Below are 12,182 nucleotides of genomic sequence, written 5' to 3' on the forward strand. Positions count from 1 at the left end.
TTATTGTGAGCTGGAGGACTGATATGGACCCTGCCTACAGGGTACAGTGGGGATCAGTTTTTTCACTTAAGTAAGACTTACACGGCCTCCTCAGAGGTCATGCTGAGTTTGTAACATTGCCCAGGGTTTGGTTCTCACATTTCAAGGGTAAAGACAACATCCATTTTCCTACTCACTATTTACGATTACAGATGCCATGTTTTCCCCACTCCATATCCAATTACTATATTATGATGGATTTCAAGCAATATTTTCTGCCAGCCATTATTCAAGACATTCTATCTCAATTTGCATAGCTTAACAAAGCACTGAGCTTTTAATAACGCATAGGAGTGTGATAGTGGGAGCTGATGTTTATTTGAACTGGCTGAACTTTGGTGGTAATGATTATGAAGTGAGCTTTGGGAACTGTCTCTGTGAGAGGAAAGAGAGAGCGAAGCGTTGTGTGAAGCAGGCAGATGGCGGGCTGGACAGTGTGTTGATAATGGCAACATTAGTCTGGGAGGCAACATTATGCTCAAGGTCAATCGGAGCTGAAGAATGGAGGATCATAATGGCCATGTGCTGGAACGAGATCTCCCTTTAAGGATGTCAAGATATTTAATATGAGCTCAGTAATCTGCACAAGGCTATCATACTCATCCTAAAACTTCAGGAAGTTCCTCAGTGCCACTGAAGCAGTGATAATGAATCATAAAAGGTGCTTTCTGGCTAGGGTTTACTGTATGTGTGCGGATAACTATTTAATGTAAGATATAATCAACATTTGTTTTCATCAAATGTGTAGTTTTTGAAAAGGCTCGTCCCCAGACCATTACATTTCATGTCCATACATTTAGCCCTGTGCATGTACAATGCATTTGCACTCCATGTTCATGGAAAACATGCATTTCAAATCTTCCCACAGGCACCTGAAATATACATGGTAGTTTTATGAGCACATTTCTTAGCACATACACATCATGCATGTATACTTATGTCATGTAAATAAGGAAACATGCATTCTAGTATTACCTACCTATCTCTCAGTGATCCATGCTCTCCTTCCATATTTGGCACAATTTGCTTAACTTATATCCCATTCATTTGAATGCTCCAGTTTTCTTACCGGATGTTTTCTTCTTATTTTGTTAGTACATTTATTCCATTCGTGTTTCCTGCTTTTACTATTTGTTTTGTCAATGTTCCAATTTAAAATATCCCCACAGGGATCAATAACATTTATGTTAAGTGTTATCATTTCACTTTCAGCAGAAGCCAACAGCTACATCCCTGACCGTAATGTCAAATCACAAAGTGGTTTGCCTCCAGTTTTCCACTCCCCGCCCACTTCCTGTTGCCTTTGTTAAAACAAAGGCAACAGCAGCCTGCTGCATTGACATCTATACGGAAGCTAATGAAGCCTCTTTAAGCTTATCGAACTTGTCTCCAGTGAGACAGGGAAGTACTCGGGGAGACTCAAGACTTCCTTTTGTCGCCCTGTATTAATGCACAAATCATGAGCTGAGCTGAGAGCCTCGGGCAATCTTCCTGAGGAGCTTCATGGTTTTTTAATCCTTCAACACTTTGCATATATTATTAACTCTAAAGGCTGTGTAATACTCAACAGTTGCATGGAATAACAACTACATTGCAGCTTTTGGCCATAGTGCTGTCCATCAACATTATGCTTCCTGTTTTATAACTGTAGAGATGCAGACTCATATTTTGACTGTTGTTAATAGCGCTGTAATTCTCAGGCAAAACGCATTAGTCTTGAGTGCATTTCAAAGTACAAACCTAGTCACAACAAAAGGGCAGTTTTGAAGTTGTTCATATTTTAATCCGCACTTTGTCTCTCTTTTTTTACAGTGGCATAATTGAAAAATGAATATTCAATACTGAGAAAAAAAGCAAACCTCACACATCCCCCATAAAAAGCAAATTAATTACAGTGATTAAAACTTTTTACAAAATGAGTTATTTATAGCATTATACTGAACTAACAAAATAACGTGTATGAGCATTGGCAATGTGGTTCAATGTCTTTGATACAGTGACTATATACAGTACAGTGAGGGCATGTCTGATTCACCAATGCCTCATCATGTCATTAGTACTGTTTGCAGCAAACTCAAAGGCCATAACGGTGATCCTTATATTGTTTTTTTATGATACGTTACAGAATTAAAAAATGGAAAAGTTAATGTCAGACAACTACTTTAGTAATAACAGCAATAATATCAATCAATATAGTATAATAAATGTCAATCAATCATAATAATAAATACATATACAGTATTAGACCAGAATTCCTTTTTTTTCTTTCTTGTTTTACATTTTAAGCAATTTATTAGAATCCCTGTTTGAAAAAACCTTGAAAAATATGAAAAGAATCTCATCAAAGTGATGGGGACTGAACAGACCTGAAATTAAAAGCTATAACCAGTGTTTTATCTTTTACTAAATTTAAATACTTACACATTATTTACATACCGCCTGGCAAAACAACCTCTTGTTAGATAAATGGGAGAAAGAAAAAGAAGACATGTGGAATATTTTAAGTACTGTATATGCTAATATACAAATTGTAATGTCAGGGATCCAAAGTTTCAACAATATTGGTCACCAAAATTCACGTTAGCAAAGTATTTTACAGCAATATCCACACATTGAGCATAGTTGTTCAATAAAAGTCAACATAAATAATGAACCCCCACAAGGTTCCACTCATTCAGTTTGGATCTTACATCAATTGGGCAACACAAATGAAAGTTAACCATCCATGACCATAACTGAAGTCTTCTCCTGTCTGACACCATCTCTCCAACTAGACTCATATTGAATCCCGAGACAAGTGTTATCCCTCCGTGTTAGTCCTCAGACTTTGTGCTTTAATTTTCTAACTTGTTCTCCGTTGGTACAAATCAACAGCATCAGCGATAACTGCAAGTAACTCAATGCAGAAATATACAGACAGAGCTAAGAGGGATCTGATTTTATCTAGAGACAATCACATAGATTGTGCTTCTATGTTTTGTAAAAGTATTTTGTCAGTTTTATGTTTTTTCATGTATGGCTGTTATGGATTAAGCTTCAGGCAACATCCAAAACCAAATGTTAACCTGTTTAGAGTTAGATAAATGGATACCTATACTGTTCTTAAACCAAAACATTTAACTTCATTTGAAATGTAACTCTTTGTGTTTCAACATTTCAAAAGATCTGCAGGTAAATGAAGTGGAAAAAATGACTAAATAAAAAAACGTAATGCGAGCGTTGATAGAACTGCAGAGAAGTATACAGCATTTAGACACCGTAAAACTAAAATGGAAAATGGTCCTGTTGTACATGGTTTACATTGTTGAATAGGGAAAGCTATATTGTCAGATAATGCTTTGAATACAAGCATAATCCAAACATGAGCTTTCTGAAGTAGACATAATAATAAATAAACTAAAACAGATCATGTAGTGACGCTGAGGCAGCATACAATTGCATGTCTGCTGTCAAGAGTTGTCATGAAATAAAGAAAAAGAGGTCTAAATGAAGTACTCTTTCTTTTCCTCTGCATGCACGTGGTTTCCCTCAGCATTGATGATGGCTGTGTCAGCGTCGGGGGCATCTTCTGCTCCTTTGGCCTCGTGTGTTAGATACGTCCCTGTAGACACACAGAGCGATACAGCAAGTTATCTACATGCCATATAGGTTTACAATTGCTTCAAGCTAGAAAATTGTTATTCATGGTAGCTCAAGTGACCTCTTTTACCTTTATGTCTAGCCAGATATCGTCCAAGAACTATTATCAGACACAAGGTGATGAAGACCACGACTGCAACAACTCCGCCAATTAAAGCGTGGTCAGGTCCATGTTGTCCTAAAGCATTAGGATCTGAAACAAGACAGAGAGAAATGGAGGGAAAAGTAAAGAAACAAAAGTTGCTTTAAGATTAAAACACAAGAACAAAGCAGAACGGTCTCAAAAAAGCTTCTGTCAAATTTAGACCAACCTCCTTGATATCACTGCTCTGAAGTGTATTTATGTAGGTTTAAAAGAGGTAATGTAGTAATTCCAATTTAAAATGCGACATTGGCAACAGTGACAAGATGTAAGTAAGACAACTGACATTTTTTATTATTTCACCAAAGTCTTAACACATGCTATCTTTTGTTTACCCCTAATCCATTGCAACATTCTGCTGCTGAGGATCAGGTTTTGTATAAATAAGTGTTATTTAACATAAGGCCTCCTCCGGGCAGTGAGCTGAAGGTCTCCCAGGTAAGAGCATGTTTTTGTGTCACCCTGTAATAACCTGTAAGTGGCTGTATCTCTACTGTGCACCTCGTGTGCTCTCATTATCTCAAGCTGATGAATGGCCATGGCTTGTGCTCAGTTTTGCAAAGTGACCCTGGAAAATGACGGCGGGAATGTTCCCTACATACCTTGTTATATTCCTCTCTTAACAGAATGCAACCCTCATGTTCAGCAACCCCGTGTGGGATGTTAAAAATAAAAATAGATGTGACTGTGAAACATGCAGTTGATTAAACTCCATGCAGAATAGAACCACAATTAATTTTTTTAGGGGGTCACAGGCAGGCACTTCAGAATTTGAAGCGATAACTGTTTTGTTAACCATTGAATTAATCAATTTTGGTTGCATGTTGATGGATATAATGATCTGTATGGGTGACTTCACTGTCAACAAGGAGCATAAGTAATTTTCATATCACACTCTGCTGGTGCATGCTGCACACAGGAAAGAGACAAGCTGAACGTATATTCATAAAAACACCTTACTATTCACGTTTCCCCCTCTAAGTGTGACAACATGAGTATTTATACAGATTTTTGAGCTTCAATTCCAATATAAATATATTGATAATTCCAATGTCAAATCTGATGTTTTCAATTCTTTTAACCATTTTTTTTTAAACATTAGGTTGCCACGAAAAAACTAGACACACTGTCAGGAACATAAATATTACAGCAGCACACAGAGGCATCAATGAGTCAATTCAAACCACTTTACGACAACATGAAATGTGAATATTGTTTCCATCCTTTTCCCATCCTGTCTGCAAATATACAACTCCATGTTCTTTAGACCTTATGACTAACTCTATATATATATATAGTTAGATATGGTATTTCTGAGATATATTTGCGATGTGTACATTATATATATACTAACTAAACTGCAGCAAATACAAGCTATGAAAATAGAATAAACCATGAACATAACTGGAAAAATACGGTAAACAGAAACATTTTCATGTAATCAAAAGAGTGAAAGATCGCTCAAAAAGAGTTTTTTCCTTCCCTTCCATTTCTACAGAATCACAAGATCTGAAATTAAATATTTACACACTGGCCTGAATACAATCTGCCGCCCAGCTCCACTCAGATAATTCTGTCTATTTCGTTGTGCAAAGACAAGGCAGACCAGAGACATATTGTGTGATAACTTATGCAGCCTGTGACATGGCTGGAGAGAGCAGCAGAGTGAGCATCCATGCAAGGTGATGGTTTGGCTCATGCTGTGTGGAGGCTGTGATGTGTCCTGACCCAGATCTTGATCCAGCATCACACACTGTAAATCTGGCTTGCAATGATCGTCCAGTGGGATATTTACCTGTTGTAGGCCCTGGAAAGTCTTTGGCTGTTGCCATGGTTGCAGACATTGACAGCAGTAAGGGAAGACGAGGGGGACAACACCGTGATAAAAAACGTGACCACAAAGTTCGCAGGAAACATGAGAAATTAGCATGGTCTTTTTTTACTTTGACAGCGTGTTATAAACCTGCCTAACCGAAGTTACTGGAAATGGACGCGGGGGGGGGGGGGGGGAGCACAAGATACATCGACAAGACAAGCTGAAGGACAGCTTTCAAAAAGATAATTATTAGTGTCTTAAAAAGGCTATTTCAATCCTCAATCTGTCAGTTCACCAAAAAATGAAACACATTTTGTTTTAAAAAAAGAGTTACTTTCATTATGCTTTAATAATAGATTTGATGTTCTGGTCACCAACATTGGTCTATAGGTTGAAGCTTGAATCTCAGAGACAAATATTGAAAAAATCAGGGCAAATTAAACCAGCACAACTTCTTAACAACGCATACTGGGCAGTCTACAATGAAGGATAGGCAAATAGCAAAGGTGTTTGCAATATTGAGTCACAGCTTTTAAAAGCAAGGTACTTACAATTGAAAAGTACCCTGAGTATGTTTTGTTGTTGTTATCACCAGTAATAATATCGTCGTTTTTATGATAAGAATGTAAACAACACAACATTTAAAATATTAACACAAAAAGGGCTTTTCAAGTATTTGAAATACATTGCATATGTTTGCTAAAGCTCAAGGGTCCACATGATTTGTTTCTGTGAGAAACACTAAATTACCATACAAATGCCACGGGTCACCTTTAGATGTCATGTTGATCATCAAAATAAATGACAACCCAAATCTAAAGTAACATTTCTCTATTCTCCATCACAAGAGTGCTGTTAGGACTGTTAAGGTAATTAGCATGTTTTACCTTCGGAGTGCTCTTAAGGCTCAATGTGGATACATGTCATACAAACACTACAACACGGTTTTCCATTAGGGGAGATGAACTCATGGAGTAAACACATGGAGTGTGCGATTTTGGTTAATATTATTCAAAGGTAAGTGCATGTTTCTTATTGTTTGGTTGTAATGGTAGAAATCGTTCAGCCTAAGAATAAAAGTATAAACACTAATGCTTTCTATTTTCTGCTTCTGCGAAGATGGTAATCTGTGCAGTGGTTTGCGAACAGTAACAACCTAGTGTGGTAATGTTCTCCTACACAGTTTGCATATTGTCAGCTACCAATAATAATAACTAATCAGAAACGGTTCCACAAATAATAAGAACAGCTAGCTGTGTTCGAAAAAAACAGGACAGAGAAAAAAAATGTGACAGGGTATTGAATTCATCCAGTAAAACAATGCTATTTTCTAGCGCAAAGTCCAGTTGTTAGCTCATCAATCATCAACTGTGTGTTCAGCGTCATGTTTGTGAGTGCATGGAGCGTTCAGGCGGGGCCATGGAGGGGCTGCAGGCGTACCTGCAAACACAGCTGTGACTGCCTATGCCTGATGGGCGAATGTCGGCATTAGCGTACTGGAAGAATAGAGGCTAGAGAGGGAGTCAGGGGAGCAGAAGATGGAGGCACTACGAACAGAGGGGGAGCAACAACAAACCTCTCCATGGGGAACTGGCTCAATATGAGAAAACTTAAAGCAAAAATAAACAACACAAATCAATTACTGCACGTGGCTAGCGCAGTGGTTCATTCTGGTCCATCGGCTCAGTGAATACAGGCAAAATAATGAAAACAAATGCAGAGATGATGACATACAGTAGCACAAATGACTTGAGCTCTGAATGATTCTTTCAGCAATATCTCTGGTAAAAGGATGAGTCATACACAAAGGACTCATATGTCTTACATCTATTTCATTTTCAAAGCAATTGATGATGATTGGTAAATTGGCCACACACAGGGAATGTAGAACTTGCTTGAGGTAAACATGTGTGATAAAGAAGTAAAATGTGAGGGCTGCAGTTTCACAATCAGATTCAGTCACTTCTTAAATGTATTTAACTAAACGACTATCTGCAACTAACTCCCTTACATCTCACCCAGAGCAATTCATACAGTGGTTCCTTGCTTTATGTAATACAGCGTACTAAGGAGCATAATTGCAGACAGTGATAAATTGCGGCGAAGCGATTACATTTATTGCTTCTCAGCTCTGCTGTCATTAGCAAATTACGCTTAGAGGCTGAGATGATCCGGTGAGACCCGGTTAGTATTCAGCCAGACACGATGTAGCTCTGAAGAATGACTGTCGTCATCGCTGGAAATGAGCCCATCTCGCACATCCTTTACCGGCTCGACTACATTTTTCATACTTCCCACCAACATGGGTATTTAGTGAGAGGGCTGCCAAGGGTTTTTAAATCTAGCTATTTCCTCTGTTAATCCGCCAATAATTTCAAACAGCTACCAGCACATATACGTATAAACTATGACTTTCAAAACCCAAGTTGAATCAACATATTTGAATGTTTCTCTTAAAACAATTCTGACTGTGAAATGCAAGGATTGAATTTCTGGTCCAGCAAATGGCTCCCAGATATGACAGGATGATATGAACAAGTCTGACACCGCCACCTACACCTGACATAACAAAAGCTGTAAGGACGAATGTGTCATCCTTCTTTTCCTCCGCTTTTTTTCTCAATGAAGAAAGGCAAAACCCTCTGCCTTTAAAATCTAACAAAGAAGCTGCAGTGCGTCCACTAACGGCCTGTGAGCTTAAAAAAGTCCAGCATCTGAGCAGTGATGAGTCGCTCCCAAACAAACTGTGGGACTGTTTAATTGGCAAGAAAAGAGAACAAATAAATCCATGTTGAATTTTAATATTCAGCACTTGTTTTGTATTTTTACTTGGTTGTATTTGATAAACTTTATACATATTTGTGCAGCAGAGGCCTGAATGATCCGTTTTCAACGCCATGCTGTCTTTATTCTCTCAGCTGCTCCTGTCTCTGGATTAACTAATCTCTCTCCCAGGCTGTTCTCGGAAGTTTCCTCATAGGAGGAGACCAAAATTAAACCTTTGGCAAAACGTACAGTGCATTGAGGTAAACCGAGTTATTCACAGTTCCAAAGCAAGATTTGCCATTAGCCTTAATTTCTCCAATGTGGACATGTACTTCTAACGAATATATGGCTATATGATGATTAATAAAGATGTTTTTTGTATTTCCTTACAGCCTCCATTAAGCTGTCTTCATGTTACTACACTGAAAAAACTGAAACGTTCAATCCTGTGTAATTTGCTGCCATATACATTTCATTCAAGTTAACGCTTGAGTTTTTCCAGTGTGTTTTGGCATGGCACCGTTGTTGCATTTTGTGCTTAGCATCAACCAAGACCTTTGTGGTTGGTTTAAAGCATTACAAACAAGCCAGAGTGTTTTCCCTCTAAAACAGAATGATAATGGGTCTGCCAGAACATACACTAATAATAAGAAAGTGTTATAGAGATCAATCTGGCATTGAGAAACATTACAGTATTTCTGTGAGGTCATGCAATGAAATCATTTTGCACTTACACTGTTTTACAGTGATAATAGTACTGCTTTGTTCCCATATTTTCAAAAATGATTTGAAGCAGGCCTTTTGATAGGAATAGAAACATTGTGGTTCAAGGACATGCTATTTGATTCTTTTGAAAATCTTTTATTTTTTATGTAGCCATACTTACTTTGGTATAATGCTATTTTTAATTAGAAATCTTTTTAACCTATGATATCTGAATATCTAGCAATTAAATTGCCGGAGTGACGAGCCCTCTGCTGGCTTTGTGTATTTGTAATGAACACTAACCCTCTTTGAGTAAGCACACAGTGTGCTGCGAAGCCTTGAGCATGAAGCAACAGCAAAACTGATCATCCATAACAAGACAAACCATTACTGTACCCACCATATACAAACAGTTTGTATTCAGCAGTGCTGGTCCCCAGGTGGTTGCTGGCCTCGCAGCGGTATGTGCCATTGTCTGTTTTATTTAGTGTGGTGATGGTTAGTTCCCTGCCCTCCACAATCATACGCTCAATGTCTGGCAGCTCTCCTCCATCTTTAGACCACAGCACTGGTTCAGGTCTAGTCAAGAACAATACAAACAATGGTTGTTTTTCATCATTCTGCAAATGATTTTCTTAATTTTAAAACAATTAATAAACAGTGATACAGAAGGAACAACAGAAGAAAATGGACATTCTGTAATCCCATTTAAATGTAATTTCTGCCTATTTTGTTATCATGCAAGAAAGCACCATCAAATAGAATTTTGTAAATAAATGCCAACTTACATTGGGTTGCCTATGGACACACACTCCAGTTTAAAGTATTGCCCTTCCAGTGGATCTATCTGTGGCTTTGAGATCTCCAGACGCGGAGCATCTGTAAAGAAGGGAACAAAAAATATCCAATGGTACGACATAACTGAATATAAGAGGCTTTTAATTTAACACTGACAAAGTACCACAGTAGTTAGTTCTTTACCCACTTGGCAGCTCCCATATCCCTGTTCTACTTTGGTACTAATCCCTTACCTGCAAACTAATCCTGAGCAAATGCAAAGCTAAACCTGCAGACATAAAGGTAATCTCAATCCTTGTATTTTCTTCTCATTGCTAATCTCACACCTAATCCAGTTTTGCAGGGTGTATGACTGCACTCACAGTGGACCTCCAGCACCTCGGTTGTCGTGTAAAGGTTGGACAGAGACACATGCTCCACGCTGCAGGTGTAGGCGACCCCATCCTCCCCTTTGTCCACCTGGAACTGGAGACTGCTCCGCACTGTGAAGGATTTTCCTGTGGCATTCAGCTCCTTACTGCCTGTAGAGAGTCAGAAAATGAACATGTGTGGATTACTAATTTCATTCAGTTCCATCAGTACAAAACAATTTCCTTTTTTAGAAAGACAGTGAAAAACTGAAATCAGCTTGTACGTTAACTAAAACTTGAGAAACATGGAGATGTTGCTTTTCTGACATAGACAGCTGCAGTGTTGTTGTTGTTTTTCTCTGCATCTCCTTTGAGGGAGAGAATCCTTGGCCTTTGAAAGTCAAGTCAAAGTAGAGTGACTAGTGAGGGAGAGCAGTGTGAGCATTGACTCGGTTGGTTGGGTGTGTTTGTTCCTCCAGGACCATCTCTCAAACATCCCAGTCAACACAAACAGACACAAACTCTCCAACAGTGCAGAGTTTCCATAGTTGTAGTGACACCTTTCCTTTCTCTCCTCTCTTTTGTCTTCATGCTCACACATTCACCCTTTTATACTACTTCAGATCTTGATTTGTTTGTTTTGTCCCTTCCCTGCAATGCCATCTTCATTTAGAGATACCTCTTAACTTATAATTGGAAGCATTTCTTTGTGGTTTGCTGCTGCTCTCCTGTCAAAGCTTTGTGTTAGCATCGCTTTTCTCAGGAAAGCTTCATAAGGCTACTGATGCACCTGAACAAGGCAAAAAAGGACAAAGGCATTACTTCAGGAAAGAGTCAGAACGAGTTTCACTGAGCTTCTACCCTTCTCACCGCCTTAGATCCTGCAGGCACTATCTTCCCCCCTCTACCTCTTCCATTGCTCAGACTTTCTGCCATCCACTGCAAACAATCAATACATATGTATGTTCACACTCCACTACTTCACTCAAAAACACACACACGCAGCATACAAATTGTTCAATCACTTGGTCTATTAAATACAAAAAGCCCCTTGCAATGAAACCCAGAACAGCGATATCATCATCTCTTTGGGCCGTGCCATTTGCTCCACTGTTTTGATTCTCTTTGGTTTTGTTATGAGTATAGTGGTTATTCTTTTCATTTGGAACCACTTCTATTACTATGACTGCTTTTACAATAGCTTTTGCCATTTTTATTTTGCTTTTAACATTTAACGGCAGTTTCATGATAATTCTTCTTCAGTATAACAACCAAATTAATTATTCATCTTTAATATGTTTTATTCTATTTATAGGTTACATGTAATTCTAGCTATGTGAAATGTTGGTTGAACTTTTTGTATGCGCTTCATTCTGAATCTGAGTTATATTATTTATTAAAGTATTCTGTATGCAATAAAAGCTGAAGTGTAGAACAAAAAGTATTAATATTAATAGAAAAGAACATGCCACTTCTATAGATGAATACAACACAAATAAGATTCATTTTGAGATCTAATTTCAAACAAAACGTACGATTTTAAACAAACAGGAAATTCATATACCATGCATTTTTCCCTGAAGTACAAAGGGAGATAGTTCTCTGTGACGACAAACATACATCTCTCCAGCTTTTTCTCTCGTTCATCAAGTCGCCTGCAGCGTTGGAGCTGTGGTAAAATAAGCTGTCAGTGTGTTTCAAGGCGGCTGCTAGCATCGCCAGAGAGCATGCAGAGGCACTTTTCATAAGAATGGGAACGTGCCCAGGTGTACCTCTTCTGAACCTGAACCCCAAAAGGCAAGCAGATCTACATTCAGGCGAGTGGGGGCGCTCCTGTAATCACCACGTCTCCATCTGAGTTAACAAAGAGGAACCTCAGTGGCAGAATCCTATTTTTCCAAAAGTGTGCGTCTATTACGGTATACCA

The 12,182-nt window shown here is 38.4% G+C and overlaps 1 protein-coding gene across 6 annotated transcripts in view; it reads right to left on the reverse strand.

Moving 5' to 3' along the window:
* Positions 1–1,800: 1,800 nt before the first annotated feature.
* The window catches only part of cadm2b (cell adhesion molecule 2b), a 150,589-nt gene continuing 140,207 nt past the window's right edge, over positions 1,801–12,182 (reverse strand). For 5 of the 6 annotated variants that reach the window (XM_034206996.1, XM_034206993.1, XM_034206998.1 and 2 more), the window contains 6 exons: positions 10,268–10,426; positions 9,896–9,986; positions 9,508–9,686; positions 5,616–5,642; positions 3,749–3,871; positions 1,801–3,640 (listed from right to left, as the gene is read on the reverse strand). In XM_034206996.1, the coding sequence (XP_034062887.1) occupies positions 3,522–3,640; positions 3,749–3,871; positions 5,616–5,642; positions 9,508–9,686; positions 9,896–9,986; positions 10,268–10,426 (698 nt within the window). In that variant the 3' untranslated portion in view covers positions 1,801–3,521. The remainder of the gene's footprint in view (positions 3,641–3,748; positions 3,872–5,615; positions 5,643–9,507; positions 9,687–9,895; positions 9,987–10,267; positions 10,427–12,182) is intronic. The other variant, XM_034206994.1, reaches the window with a different exon arrangement.

Source organism: Gymnodraco acuticeps, unplaced genomic scaffold (genome assembly GCF_902827175.1).
Source record: "Gymnodraco acuticeps unplaced genomic scaffold, fGymAcu1.1, whole genome shotgun sequence".
NCBI lineage: Eukaryota > Metazoa > Chordata > Actinopteri > Perciformes > Bathydraconidae > Gymnodraco > Gymnodraco acuticeps.